The sequence below is a fragment of the Leptodactylus fuscus genome, chromosome 7, assembly GCF_031893055.1.
Source record: "Leptodactylus fuscus isolate aLepFus1 chromosome 7, aLepFus1.hap2, whole genome shotgun sequence".
NCBI lineage: Eukaryota > Metazoa > Chordata > Amphibia > Anura > Leptodactylidae > Leptodactylus > Leptodactylus fuscus.
This window is the reverse complement of record NC_134271.1, coordinates 139,090,819-139,106,879: the sequence shown is the minus strand read 5'-3', so window position 1 is coordinate 139,106,879 and position 16,061 is coordinate 139,090,819. Positions and strand designations below refer to the sequence as shown.

At 45.7% G+C, this 16,061-nt stretch overlaps 1 protein-coding gene across 1 annotated transcript in view; it reads left to right on the top strand.

Moving 5' to 3' along the window:
- Positions 1 to 11,127, top strand: part of PLEKHO1 (pleckstrin homology domain containing O1) — a 40,228-nt gene extending 29,101 nt beyond the window's left edge. The window contains exons 3-6 of the mRNA XM_075283168.1: positions 594 to 734; positions 3,614 to 3,718; positions 4,013 to 4,114; positions 9,565 to 11,127. Of these exons, the coding sequence (XP_075139269.1) occupies positions 594 to 734; positions 3,614 to 3,718; positions 4,013 to 4,114; positions 9,565 to 10,266 (1,050 nt within the window). The 3' untranslated portion in view covers positions 10,267 to 11,127. The remainder of the gene's footprint in view (positions 1 to 593; positions 735 to 3,613; positions 3,719 to 4,012; positions 4,115 to 9,564) is intronic.
- Positions 11,128 to 16,061: the final 4,934 nt, after the last annotated feature.

Here is a 16,061-nt window from a genome sequence, read left to right as displayed (position 1 = left end):
CCACATGTTGACATTTTCCTTGTGGTGCTGGATTCGGAACACATTTATCATGGCCTAGAATTTGGTCCAGAACGGAAAGATATAGAGGTGTTTAACCCCATCTATTGTTTAGTCGATCCTTGCCAGGCCACACAAGGGATGGAAGCATGGGCGTTGCATAAGTGGGCCACACGCAGCCCTGTAATGAGGATTCCTGTGGCTTACTACCAAGATCTTCAGGGAGATAGAACCGGAATACAAGCACGGATTTAGTAACAAATTACAGGGAAATCTTCATTGTGGGCAGCTGAATCCAAGTACACGATGGGAACCCTGTATGAAAATAGGACAAAGAAAACTTTGTAGCGACTTTAACTAGGGCGTCATGGTCAAAGGGGTAACAACCTCTGGACCCCAATGTAAAATGTGTACACGTAATGCACAGTAATGGGGTAGAAGGAGATTTTGGTCCAGGGTCCGGGAGACATTACTACGTCTCCACACATGGTCCAGCTTAACCTGTTCTCCATGTTTTTGATCCTGCATGTTCTCTTAGAAATCTTCCAGTAATAAGAAGTCTTCTTCCTCAGTAACGTCTTCATGATGTCTTCTAGGTGAAGGATGAAAAGAACGGACAAGAAATTTTTGACCTGAGCGACTACGAGAAGTGCGAGGAGCTGCGGAAATCAAGAAGCAGATCCAAGAAGAACCATAGCCGGTTTTCACTCGTGCGATCAAAACAACCGGGAAACACGGTACGTTCCTGTCTCATATGTTCCGATTGTTTTCACGAAAGACCGTTGCACCTCAGTTGTGTGAATGTAACCGTAGCTCACAATATTAAGTTGGGTTCACAGTAGCATTGCGTCTTTGTTGTCCTGGTTCATTGGGGACCCGAAAACAGTTATACCCCATAGACTATAATGTTTCCGTCGTTTTTGGAACTGAAATTGACGGAGGTAAATGTCCTTCTTGCGGGACTTTTTTCTCTGCAACAAAGAATCCAGCGCTGATGAGAACGTAGCCTTAAAAAGTGGTTACCTGGGAAATCCGCGGGCCTCATAGACTATAATGGGGTCCGTGTGGTTTCCGCCTGAAACGTGTGGAGAGAAAAGTCCTGCCATCAGCACTTTTCTCTCTATATGTTTTGTGCAGAGACCGAGCGGAAACCACATGGACCCCGTTATAGTCTATGAGTTGCGTGGATTTCCTTAGATAACCACTTTTTAATGTGTATTGGTCCCCAGGCAGACTCCCCGAACGTAGATGTGAACTGGGCTTCACTTGTTATAAAGGAAAGTTCTGATATATTGTAGCAAGTCCTACACAACAGGAGGTTGTCAGATAATTAGACCGGGTTCACATGGGGTACTTTGGACCGCAACCTGAGGCGGAGGCCGCCTCAGGTTCCGGTCCAAAATACAGTTTGCCGCGACTGGATGCCGGTGCAGTGCATCGGCATCCAGTCACGCATTCTGCTATGGATTAGGCCCAAATGAATGGTCCTAGTCAGGAGGAGGGAGTGTCTTCAGGTGGATGTCGCGAGGTGACTCCGCCTGAAGAATGAGCACACCTGTTCTCATTAACCGTCTCCCATTGATTTCAATGGGCGCTGTCTTTTTGGTCAGGATTTTGAGGCGGATACGGCCTGACCAAAATACCCCGTGTGAACTCATCCTCAGTGACTGCAGACACCCATGAGCTTTGTCTGTTTTGCTGGTGTATGTGTTTTGCTGGTGTATATTCTGTTACGTGGGAGTTACATTCTCGTCTCTATATTGTTCTTTTTCTAATTAATCTGCTGGATAATATCTGCCGCCGTCAGCACATGAGACAGAACGGGCAGCTATTATTATTGCTGGATCATTTCTTCACTTGGGCACACTTATCCCTTTTGGCTGTCATCTGTTGAGATAAATTAACCCCTGTAATGCCCGGTTCACACTAGCTTATGTGTTGCGTCCGCATGAGGACCCTTCCAAACGGAATACAAGCGCAATTGCAAGAGCACAGACCCCATAGACTATAATGGGGTCGGTGTGCTTGCAGCGCACTGCCCGCATGAATGATTCGCGTGGGCAGTGCTCGGCAAGCACACGTACCCCATTATAGTCTATGGAATTTGTGCGCTTTAACTGCACTTGTATTCCGTACGGAGCGGTCAACACATAAACTAGTGTGAACCGACCCTAACTCTGGCCAAATCCAACCATGTCCATTTACCTCGTGTTTTTTTACAGACTGATATGGACACTACACTTATGGCTATGTTCACATCTGCGTTGCAAGAAGTACTGGACGAAAAAGTCCTGCATGGACGACTTTTTCAGCCAGCGATGTTTGTTAAAAATTTATGGACACCCGACAGACCCCATTATAGTCAATGGGGTTCCTCAGGATTTTTCTGTTCATCTGTAACCTCTAACAGACCAGAAGAACGGAAATACTGATGTAGGTGTGAACCTAGCTTAACGGGTTTGTCCAGTTTCAGACTAATATTGGGAGACTAATGTTATTGTTTGTATAATGAGAAATTGTACAATTTTCCAATACACTTTCTATATCAATTCCTCAGAGTTTTTGAGATCTCTGCTTGCTTTCATTGATTCTGATTACTTCCAGTGGATAAAAATCAGTCCATGGTCATGTGATATACAGTCCATGGTCATGTGATATACAGTCCATGGTCATGTGATGTACAGTCCATGGTCATGTGATATACAGTCCATGGTCATGTGATGTACAGTCTATGGTCGTGTGATATACAGTCCATGGTCATGTGATGTACAGTCCATGCTCATGTGATATACAGTCCATGGTCGTGTGATATACAGTCTATGGTCGTGTGATATACAGTCCATGGTCATGTCATATACAGTCCATGGTCATGTGATATACAGTCCATGGTCATGTCATATACAGTCCATGGTCATTTGAGGTCAACATTTACCCTCACTGGAGGGAGGATTGGAAGGCCTCTCTACACATTACACATTACACATTACAGGGTCTGTTATCCATTTTGCCAATTTGTCTGAGCATATGTTTGGCTTAAAGGAGTGTTCTGCCACTTTTAATTTCATCTTCAACCCCTTTAAAGTGGTCACAAACCAAGACAACTGTTGTTCATCCCAATTCCCCCCCCATACCCATGTGTGCTTTGCTGGTGTGTGTCAGTAGCTTACCTCCTGTTAGAAGGATTGGTTATGTTGGATTCCGGAAATCTGCTATTGAGGGAGATCTGAGACGCCCCAACACCCATTGGTAGACCAGCCAGGAGTTCGGATGAGATTGCTCTCATATATAAGGACACCTATTAAGAAGTGGTTGCCATTGAGACTCTCCATGTATCTCTATTAGTCTATGACTTGACCATTCCCTCGGAGAGGTGGCCGAACCTTCCATAGTAAATGAGTACACTCGGCTGTTTCTGCATGTCCAAGCCTTTGGATTATGGACTTTAAGAACTTTATTGTCCATTGGTACTGGGCATCCATTTTTTGGACAAATAGTTGTCTCGAGGGTCAAAATCTCACCAGCCACAGATACCAAAAAAATGATACAAACCTTGTCCAACCTCGTCCTACAGTACATATTCCCTACATGAAATAACAGAATCCCTTATTTCCGTCAGGCACCAAACCTGATCTTCCTTGCTGTCAGCCCGGAGGAAAAAGAATCTTGGATCAACGCCTTGAACTCTGCGATTACTCGAGCCAAGAACCGCATCTTAGATGAGGTAAGCAGTATCCACCTGGGCTGCGTCCAGGCAGCTGGCCTTTCTGTGTGCTCACTAGTAACAATTGCTGCATCTGTTCTGGACCTCACACATGGAAAAGAAGAAGAAAAAAGGCAGGAATTTTCTTATATTCCATTGTCATTTCTTCCGTTAATCCCTCTCCAATAGTCTAGCATTATGTTTCCTTACTTGGAGGACGTAACCTTTTGTGATGCTTGATTATGAGGAAGTGTGAATATTATTGGATCCTGTAGGTAATTGTATTATAAAGGAATGTCCACCTTTTTACCATAGGTCACAGTAGAAGAAGATAGCTATTTGGCCCATCCAACCAGAGACAGAGCGAAGATACAACACTCCAGGCGTCCGCCGACAAGAGGTCACCTCATGGCTGTGGTATGTACTCAAGTTCAATCAATCGCTGCTTTACAGAACAGGAACTTCCTATCATGCGCTTACGGTTTCCAGACCATGACACACACAAGAAACTCTGGCAGCTTTATAACGCTAAGTCTATTAGGGGGTGTTCACTAGGGTTGAGCGATCGGAAAAGATCGGATTCCGATCGGCAATCGAGAAAATTTCAGAATTCCAAACACGATCTTTTTAGGTGGGATCGAGATCGGTGATTATTTCCCACAATGCTTTGCTACTGGCCAAGCATTGTGGGGAAAGCTAACAATATTAGCCTTCACACTGAGTATACGCTCAGCTCATTCTGAGCGGAGTGTATACTCAGTGTGAAGGCTCCGCTGTGGTTCCATAGGAATGAATGGAAGCAGCCGGCACACAGCCTTAACCCCTTGCGCGCCGGCTGCATCCATTCATTCTAATGGGAGACTAGCTAACATCTCTAGTAGCTACTTACCTGCAGAGATGGCTGGTCCGGTGTTCTCGTTCTTCTTCACCTCGCTGCCCCCGCCTCCCAGGTTAGTGTTAAAGAGCTAGGAAGAAGGCGGGGCTTGTGGCTTAGGAAAGTGTGGGCGGATACAGGGTGGGAAGACGTGACGTCTCCCCTCCAAGTACCCACCCACACTCTCCTAACCTGGGAGGCGGGGGCAGCAAGGCGAAGAACGAGAACACCGGGCACCAGACCAGCCATCTCTGCAGGTAAGTGGCCACCAGGGGGGACTAAGTAGCCAGAGGATTAAAAAAAAAAATCCTCTGGCTACTTAGTGATTAAAAAAAATCACTACACAGCGTGGATTCTAACAATTAAAGCGTTCAATTGTTAGACTCCATGCTGTATAGTGAAAAGGATTGTTTTTAAAATCCGATCTCCAATTAGTAGAAAAATCCCATTGACTTGCATTGGGATCGAGATCGGGTTCGAATGAAAAATGATCGGAAATCGGATTTCAAAATCGATCCTGAAAAGTCAAGATCGGCTCAACCCTAGTGTTCACACGTAGGAATTTGATGCTGAATTTTAGGCGGAATCTGCATCGAATTCCATTCCATTCAATGTTGATTTTTTTCCAGCTAGCGGGAAAAATAAGCGTCCTGCTCGTTCTTCAGATGGATTCTGCCTGAGAACGGCCATTGAAATGAACGATAGGTGGAAAATGAACTTGACGTGGAATTTGGCCCTGCCCAATAAAGGCGAAATGCAGGTGTACTCCTCTCAAAATTTGCTTAAAATTCAGCATCTAAAGAGGAGTCAGATTCTGCGGCAGAAAACTCGAGAAGACGCAGTTGAAATTGCAATACACTCTACAGCTTCTTAGTATCGGCGTATACTAGGATACACATTCATACTTGCTTGGGCTGTTGATTAGAAACAGGACAGATATGTGTTGGGTTAACAATTGTCAAACTCCGTCATCTTGTTTAACCTGATGCTGCTGCTGAGAGTCATTTTCGGCTGCTTACTGTCTCTTGTAGATGATATCGGACTACTGCCATATAATCATCCATTTTCGTTGCTGTAGAGGAACACTCTCCCCTCTGCCATGATGGATAAGAAGTGTATTGTAGTAGGACGCACCTGTCCACACGTACCGAAACACAACGTAGATCACGCCGGCATCTGCGACCATATGACGTTACAAAGGACTGAGTGTCTTCTGTGTGTACAGCTGAGGGTGTATCTGCATCAAAGGCCAATTGGCAGGTCAAGGGTCACTCACCCCGACTGACCCCAATTTTGACACCTGTTAAGCAAGCAAATTGTTTTGCATAGAACATAAATACCACTTGACCCTTCAGACTTGGGATGTATTATTACACCATGTGCAGCTCAGGTAGAAAAGCAAAAGGGACTGTTCTAACCCCGTCTCTGTCCACCATATTGCCCCCCCCCAAAAAAAAATAAAAAAAAAATTCTGTCTAGTAAACTAGGTGACGGCAAACAGGGCTGTCTCTGGAGTAGCCACATGATTTTCTCATTGTAAAGCTTGAGCCATATGTAGCAAAATGTAACTAAAATGGGAAAAAACGCAGAGGTAAAGGCAATCCCAAAAAATAGTTTGCATTGCTTTTCCACTGTGTTTTGCATTTTTTTTCCACAGTTTGGGGATTTTTTTTCCCACAGTTTGCCGGGACTGTAAAATTTAGCACTTTACTTCTACTGTGTTTCTGTAACGTGTAGCCTCAGCCTAAGGTTGATTAAGACAACTGTGCTGCAATCGCCCTGCCATGAATTACATGCATGGGGTGCACACGGGGGACACGGGGATGTCCCCATGTGCCGTCCTTTTGCGGCTTCTTTCATTAAAGGGATCCTATCATTGGATACACTTTTTGTCTGACTAACATGTAGGAATAGCCTTAAGAAAGGCTATTCTTCTCCTACCTTTAGATGTCTTCTCCGCGCCGCCGTTCGGTAGAAATACGGGTATTCTTTGGTATGCAAATGAGTTCTCTTGCAGCACTGGAGGCGGGCCCCAGCACTCAAACAGCAATGAGGGTGTCCCCAGTGCTGTGAGAGAACTCTCCAGCAACGCCTCTATCTTCTTCTGGAACGCCCTCTTCCCACGTCTGCTTCCATCTTGGATTTCAATTTTCTAGGCCTCAGGCAGAGTAGACTGCGCATGCCCAGGCCACAAGAAAATGGCCGCTTACACCAGCTTACTGTGTAAGCGGCCACAAGAAAATGGCCACTTACACCATCTTACTGTGTAAGGGCAGGGGTGAATCTACCTTTTTCGCCGCCCGACGCGGACGACAGAAAGCCGCCCCCCCCCCCCCCCCGGGAGGAGGGGCGCGGCGGAGAAAAGGGGGGCGCGGCGGAGCGAAGGGGGTGTGGCGAAGGGGGCCTGGCGGAGCGGCGTTAGCAGGCAGGGAGAGGATCTGCTCTCTTCCTGAGCGTGAGGGGCGGCTGCTGGAGCAGCGCTGCGTCCACAGGGCCTCCCCAATCCACCGCTCGGTGACGGTGACGCTAAGCCAGTCCAGGACAGCTTGTCCTGGACTGGCTTAGGTAAGCAAAAATGCCGCCCTCCCCAGGGCCCTGGCATAGCGCCGCTTGAAGCAGTCGCTTCAGCTCGCCTCATGGGAGGTGCGTGTAAGGGGCCACAAGAAAATGGCTGCTTACACCAGCTTACTGTGTACACAACCATTTTCTTGTGGCCCAGGCATAGACATGGTCGTGTGTATGAGGCCAAAGAAATTAATGGGTCAGTAAAAAACAAGACATGAGGCCTAGGGTATCACGAAAACAACTGTGTGTAATTTGCCGTCCGCAAAATCCGACTGAGCGTTCAGTTTTTGCAATCCGTGTGTCATTGGCGTGTCTTCAGCATCAGTGCTGTATGTTCACAAAAATGGTCAGTATTGCATCGGTTTCTCATCCGTATTTGCAAAGAAGCTAAACCCCCCTGTGAGTAGATAGGTAACTGATCCGCAAATATAAATGTAATCCGCGTGACATCCGTAGTTTTCGGGCTAGTCCGTGCTGCAGACACTGAGCAGAATAGGACATAATTTGTTTGGTTTTTTTGGCAATCTGCACATGGACCCGTGGAAACCACAGCAGTGTACATGAGCTCAGTGTGCTATCCTAGAAAAACCAGGGCACACTAAAATAGCATGCAGTTGTGTGCGTGAGGAGTTTTCCGGGGAGAAATTATAGTCACGGCCTGAAGTCTGATATATTCTATGCAGGCTTTCTCTTCTCGCCGCAAGCTATGATCAGCAGTTTCTTCACGGTCGTCAGTAGCTGGGTGGTAAGATGACGAAGCCTCCATCAAATAGATCCGAATCCCTGTGCCAGCTCACCCAACTCCGAATGAGAATAGATTCTCAGCATGGTACAGGAAAATAAGAGACACTGCTTGGAAGCCCATAGCCCTAAACCAGTCCGAGGTGACCTGCTGTGGCCAATTTTCCCCCTTTGAAAACACCTAGGTAATAGGTTCCCAGACTATGCTGATTGTAGGGTCTGACCAGCCAAGCCACCCTCTTATAAACCTATATGGTCAATAGATATGACAGTACATAATAATAAAAATCCATGTTCTGCACCGAGTCATGTTCAGTAAAGGCTATAGGCCAGCAAGATGTGAGGAGATGCATCCTGAGCGTTAGCTGCAAATCAGCAAAGTGTAAGGGAATAGCGCATAAGACAAGTAAGAGATTGTACTTGCAAAGTTACTTTATATGTTACTAGCCTCTGCCCGCGACTTTGTCTGCGGGTTGTTGGCGTCGACGATCCGCCTATATTCAGCAAATTGCTGCCGTCGATGGTTTGCCTGCTCCGGCATTTCGGCAGCTCTCAAGCTGTCCTGCTGCTGAACTTGTTCCTCACATTGTGCCTGTGATTGTTCCGGCATCTCAGCACCTTGCTGGGACACCATATGATGAGCGTGTTGTTGGCATTGATGATCTGCCTGCTCCTGCGTTTCAGCAGCTGTCAAGCTGGCTTGCTGCTGAACTTGTTCCTCACGCCGTGCCCATGATTGTTCCGGCATCAGCAACTCACTGGGGTGCCATATAATGAGCGTGCTGTTGGCGTTGATGATGCGCCTGCTCCTGCGTTTCAGCAGCTGTCAAGCTGGCCTGCTGCTGAACTTGTTCCTCACGCTGTGCCCGTGATTGTTCCGGCATCAGCAACTCACTGGGGTGCCATATAATGAGCGTGCTGTTGGCGTTGATGATGCGCCTGCTCCTGCGTTTCAGCAGCTGTCAAGCTGGCCTGCTGCTGAACTTGTTCCTCACGCTGTGCCCGTGATTGTTCCGGCATCAGCAACTCACTGGGGCGCCATATAATGAGCGTGTTGTCGGCGCCGATGATCCCCCTCCGCTCTGCTTGAGGAGAGCTCTGTGACTTCAGGCTACATTCATTGCTCTCGTTGTTTTAGAATTTTGCAACAAATTAGATTTTCTTTTTTCCAGCATGTTTAAAAGTAACAAACTGCCAATTTGGATTACAGGCGTTTTTCTATCCAGTGTGTCAGCATGTTGCCTGGAGCAGATCAGATAATATGCAAATGCATGTACACAATCCACTGAGGGCTAGCTGAGTGTTTACACAGAGAGATAACAGACCTGGCGTTATCAGAAGCTGAGATAAGCTGCTGCAGGAGCAGTGTAATATAGTATGTGAACATAAATTCATAATAGTCATGAAGCCATGTCATTTACCATAGCCTATGTGTTAATCGAGGTTACAAACTATCTATGTGCCGAATTTCATTCAAATCCATTCAGCCGCTTTTGCGTGATTGAGGAACAAACATCCAAACACACAAACTTTCACATTTATAATAGTAGGATGGGATATGTAGGATTCTGATGATGACGTGAGCTGTAAATGTGTAATAATCCATTTTTACTATATTTTCATAATGTGGGTGAAAAATTATGTATCTAGTCATAATGATGTGCAAACATTTTTTTTTTTTTTGCAGGCATCTACCTCAACGTCCGATGGAATGCTGACTTTAGACCTCATCCAGGAAGAAGATGCCTCTCCAGAAGAACAAAGCTGTGAGCAGAGCTTCAGAGTAGACCTGGATAAGTCTGTGGCGCAGCTGGCTTCAGTTCGCCGCAGATCAGACTCTGAAAACCTCAAGTGCCCAGAAAAGGGAAGGTTGGAAAACCTTGATCAAGGGAAAGACCAAATACCCTGGGAAAAATGGGCTTCACACCGCGATTCATTTGGAAAGGGCACAACCTACACACCTCAGGTTCCTAAAAAATTGTCCTATTCCGAGAAGAACAAATGTGCCTCCATGGAGGAGATCTTGTCCCGTTCGGACTCTTCTGGACAGCGACCGATACCCAAAAAGGTACCGGAGACCGATAAGTTGACGCGAATACAAGAACTGATTGCTCAGAAGATTGATAAAACTCAGGAACTTCTCACCGAGGTGAAAGAATGTGGGAATGGGAAAAAAAAGGGAAAGGAATCTTCTGGGAAGGTGGACTCTTCTGAAAATGTCCTACAAGAAGCTGAGAGGCTACTAGAAGAAGCCTCTTCCAACTGGAAGCAGGCCAGGAAGGTTCTGCAGGAAATTAAGGAGCTGAGGGACCTATATAAACAAGCAGACATGCAGTCCTCAGACCCGAAACAGAAACTGAGCAGTCATTACAGAAAAAGCCTCATGTGAGGGGTGCGAGCATTTATAACATCCTCATTTCCCAAAAAAAAAAAGGAATATTTCCTGCTTTCTGGCTTCAAGATGCAAAGCCAAGGACCACAGCGAGCCGAGGCGCCCAAGCAAAGGGGAGAAGTCGGGCTTGTCTCCGGGAGGGTCTCTTGGCTTTGCAATTTTCTTTACCAACCCGCTCGAATTGGGGTGGCTGTACAATGCTGTAGAATGCAGCAGGCTGTTGATATATATGCAGGGAACCCCCATGGAGGCGCTTGGGATCCAATAACATTTGCTTGCAACCTGCACATCCGGAATCCTTAGCTCTACAGTGTTAACAGTGAGCGCTGTCTAGGAGGTTGCAACGAGTGGTGGGGCAGCTGGACGGGGCATGTGACAAACTGTATAGTCTTGTAGAATGTGCTATCCAATACAAGTTAACCCATTTCCATTGTTACACGTGTTTACATCGGCTTAGTTACAGTGCATTTTTACCTTGTTTTCTTCTTCTTTAGGCGGCACCATAACAGTCAAGGGAATTCAATCTCTGGCCACTCCAGACCATCTGCATTCAGCTGTAGCATCGATTGTTACCGAGTACGACTATGCACTTTTGTATCTGGGTGTATCTCCCTTCTGGCGATAATTTCATACGTACTTTTGGCTGATTGGAACGTGACGCATCTGTAGACGTAACACCGCTGACATCACGTAGGCAGGAGGCACCTTGGTGATGTCACTGGTTGTTCAGTTGACCATATAGGATGACTTGTTAGACCCCATCAACTCCCTTCTAAATGGTCAATCTGTGGACAATCATACCCCCTACCCCAAAGATTGGATGGCCAGGGATACTTAGTAGCCCCCAAGTATATTGACATTGTGCACGGCATCAGAGTTGTCGTCCACTTTCCACTTTCTTATTGCTATGAGGCGTCTTCTTCTCAGGCGTAAAAATTAAAACAATGAATTAGTCCTATACTTTAAAGTTGGCTCGGTGAGGCATGTGGCCGTCATTCTCTGCCCCCTCCCCCCTTTTTGCTAGGGAAGAACACCATTCATCCATTTGGCATGTTAAACAGTAGCTGGCTCCCGTTACACGGAAATGATAACATCGCGGCTCAAAAATGTCTGCTGAAAAATTCATGGTGCTTTCAAATGGCTTGAGATGACGGGCGATTCGGGATTAGGCGCTGCTGTGTAAAGATGGACGTGATGTATTGTAGCGTAATGTCTCACTCAAGGACGTTTACCCACCGCGCCATGAGCAAACCTTTTAAGAATAATATTAATAGACATCTGCATTGCAGGAATCGGGCTGCAAAGACTAAAACTACAACCCCCGCCAATGTAAGGCAGCCGGTAGGTTGGGAAAAAAATCTCAGATCTATGGTTTGAGGTTTCTACCTGAATGCTATGATCCCCCCCCCCCCCCAATACCATCTGGATCAATATCAGCCATGTATAAAATCTGCTGCATACTGGTCATATAGCGACAGGGAGCCCTAAGGAGCTCATAGGTATCACACATTCACTTTTCAAGTGTTCTGCTGGGTGGTGGGTCACCTACTTTGCGGATCCCTTTATTACGATTCGGCTTTATAGTCCATGTGGATATGAAGTTTGTGAGCTGTCGTGACATATTTATTACATTTTTCAACACATTCAGAACCAGAACATCAGGTCATAGGAGGTCAATGAAACTTTTATGATTTGTCCGGTTTTCCAATAGAATTTACAGGATTGTTTTGAACACGTCATAAACCAAAAAAAGGAAGCTCTGATATATCCATTCAAACTGTAATGTATTTTATAGTTGGTATATACAAGTAATCTATATGAAAAGTTAAGTCACTGTGTACTGTGCATTACATTACTTATCCTGTACTGATCCTTAGTTACATCCTGTATTATACTCCAGAGCTGCACTCACTATTCTGCTGGTGCAGTCACTGTGTACATACATTACATTACTTATCCTGTACTGATCCTTAGTTACATCCTGTATTATACTCCAGAGCTGCACTCACTATTCTGCTGGTACAGTCACTGTGTACATACATTACATTACTTATCCTGTACTGATCCTGAGTTCCATCCTGTATTATACTCCAGAGCTGCGCTCACTATTCTGCTGGTACAGTCACTGTGTACATACATTACATTACTTATCCTGTACTGATCCTGAGTTACATCCTGTATTATACTCCAGAGCTGCACTCACTATTCTGCTGGTGCAGTCACTGTGTACATACATTACATTACTTATCCTGTATTATACTCCAGAGCTGCACTCACTATTCTGCCGGTACAGTCACTGTGTACATACATTACATTACTTATCCTGTATTATACTCCAGAGCTGCACTCACTATTCTGCTGGTACAGTCACTGTGTACATACATTACATTACTTATCCTGTACTGATCCTGAGTTACATCCTGTATTATACTCCAGAGCTGCACTCACTATTCTGCTGGTACAGTCACTGTGTACATACATTACATTACTGATTCTGTATTATACTCCAGAGCTGCACTCATTATTCTGCTGGTACAGTCACTGTGTACATACATTACATTACTGATTCTGTATTCTACTCCAGAGCTGCACTCACTATTCTGCTGGTGCAGTCACTGTGTACATACATTACATTACTTATCCTGTATTATACTCCAGAGCTGCGCTCACTATTCTGCTGGTACAGTCACTGTGTACATACATTACATTACTTATTCTGTACTGATCCTGAGTTACATCCTGTATTATACTCCAGAGCTGCACTCACTATTCTGCTGATAGAGTACACTGTGTACGTACATTACACATTACTTAACTTTTCCTATAGATTATTCTATTTATAAACTGTAAAATGGTTTGAAAATTGAGCTCCCCTTATAGCGCCCCTTGCAGGCTCCTCTTATAAGGCTCATTCCTCTAATAATGACCTCCTTTCACTAGCAGTTTAGTGAACTATCATTTACAATCACTCTGCTGTTATATATACCCCAGAAACGCCACTGATCGGTGCTTAAGCTAGCACTATGACATTTTCACTCCTTACCAAGCACAGCGCCACACGTGGTTTAGTGGCTGTGCTTGGTATTGCAGCTAAGTCCCTTTCTGTCTGTCCACCAAGCAGCTGATGACCAGAACTACTGGGTGTCACACCGCCACTTGTTTAATATTGTTTACTTACCCGAAGGATAAATTATTAAGAAAACCCCTTTAATAGGGACACTAAAACCCTCCTACAAATTCTGGGGAAAAATCTAAGTGATATAGTCAGGCTAGTGGCGAACTTTTTGAAGGAGGGTCACATTAAATTTAGTTTTTTGTGTATGTTCCCGGTGAACAATTACTGTGTCTGTGGGGTTCATATTGGCTGCAACTGGACATGTTTAGTCATTGGCCTGCACCATAGAAGTAATATTGTTCCGGCCACCTAGCCATGACCTGGTAGAGGGTAATGGGTCGTGGTTAGGCCTCAGCCCTTCCCTCGCACGTTCTCACTACACTCGGCACATTGTCTTACATTTCCGAAAAACCCTGTATTTGCAGGAAAGGGAAAGACCGCTCAGGATTTGCCCTGAAGAAACCAGCTGCATTGAGCGTATGGTGGAGAGTTTTCCTCATTTTGGCTTTGTGTGTCCGACAGCTGCACAATCCATATGTGATTCGGGGAGAGAGAAAGGTGTTATTGGCTTCCTGTGCCCGAGACTATTTCTGAATGGGGATTTTATTTTTATCCTATTTAATTGTCCGCCATTATTTCTCAGTGGTCACCTATTATTTAGGTCATGGTTTGTATTAAATTGTATCCCAGGGTGTATTTTAAGGAGGGGCACTTTGGTGGGAGCTCCAGGAACGGCAGAGTTGGGGAGCCTTCACACCGAGTACACGCGCGTGGATTTTTGCAAAATACACCTGTAAAATGTCATTGAAGTCAATGGGAGTCTTATTTTTACACGTGCATTTTGCAAAAATACACGCACGTTTACTCCCTGTGAAGGCTCCCTTAAACATCATGCACGACTAGAGGGCAGCAAGAAGAGGCAGTTTTCCTATTCACATCTTGGAAAACAGATTTGCATATTTTTCCCATAATCCCCCCCAGTGGAGCAAAAAAAAAAAAAGGCTTTGTAAGTCTCCATACACCTGTGAAGGTGCTCACTCCTTAAGGAATGATATTATCCCCAGATTCATGACTGAGTGTCAAACTGCAGTGCCCCCAAGTGATCTCAAGAACAGAGGTCCCAATGTGAATGGCGTGTGGCCACCGCTACCTTCACATTTATTGGACTGACCCAGGCAAAGCCTGTCCTAAAACTGAATAGAGTAGAAGCGACATGCGCGTTACAATTCCATTCAGATGTGGACTTGGTGCAATGGTTGGGGTCCTAGTCCATTGATCAGGCACTTATTAGGTAAGGGGTGAGTGTTATTACTTGGATAGCTTCTTGGTCTTACCCTATGCACTACCTATAAGGGGATTTATGTTGCGTTTGACCTTTTTTGGTGTCTTAGGGTAAGTTCACACTGAGTTTTGTGGTCAGGGTTTTGAGGCCGTATCCGATTAATTTTAATGGGAGCCGCTCAGGTCTTTTTTACCGGGAGGGGAGCCATTTCTTCCAGAAGCGAGATGCTCATTCTTCAGGCCAAGTTGCCTCGCAATTCGGCCTGAAGAAACTCCCTCCTCCGGACTAGGCCCGTTCATTGGGTCTAATCCGGAGCGGAGTGCGCGGCTGGATGTCGGTGCAGTGCACCGGCTTTCAGTCGCGGCTACCCGGTTTTTAGATCGTAACGCCTCAGGTTCCGATCCAAAAAACTCCATGTGAACTTACCCTTCTTCTCCGCTCTAGATATACGTTGCGTCTTTCTGGCGATTTTCTCATAGGCTTCTCTATATCTGACCTTTTTTTCCCACCTGACACAACCCCCTTCCCACCACGTGTACTATGCTCCGTCTTCCATGAATCACTCGGCGTGTACTACATTGGCCACATCTGCCAGCTGGCCCAGCCTGATCGGCATTGAGTACTATTGAGTAGTACGAGCGGCAGACGCTTCCCCTCTGATACCTTTGTGTGTGTGGAGCGGCCGCCTTACTATGGCTGTTGACTCATAGTTGATGAAGAGCATAGATTTCCCAATCTGGCGTCTTGTTTGTCACGTAACTATTTTTAAGCCGCTCGGCGTCATCGCTCTATTGCTGTGGAAACAACTCTGCACCGATCATTATACGGTAGTTGGGTCTCATTATAGGGCTTTAACACCTTTGTCTCACTTCGACATTATGGGGCACGCCTTCCTGCCACTTGGTAACCGCTGTGGGTTTGTGTCGCCAGACGTTACGGCCTTTTTGCCTTAGGTGGCTTGCAACGACATGGGAATTTTTGTTATATCCCAAGGGGGATTCCCAGCTCCATGATCCATCAGTCACATGACTATGAACGGGTCTAAGTTGCAATACCAAGCATAGCCACTATTCAACGTGTGGCACTGTGTTTGATACGTAGTGAAGAGATTGCAGAAATTGATATCCTATAATAATAATTAGAAGCCCCTCGCCAAACTCAAGTGAAGGGTAAAGCACAACTTTCACTAGACTTAAATCTATACGCTTCTAAATGCTATTTTCTTCAATTTTGTACTGATTTTGAATGATGTTTCATCTTTTATGCTCCATTCCCAGCCGGAGCTGCACTCAAAACTTGGTACACATATGACTAAAGCTGGCCATACGCCTAAGGGTGCATTCGCACGGAGTAAAGTGCCGTGTGATGTGGCACGTATACGCCGCGTGAGATTTT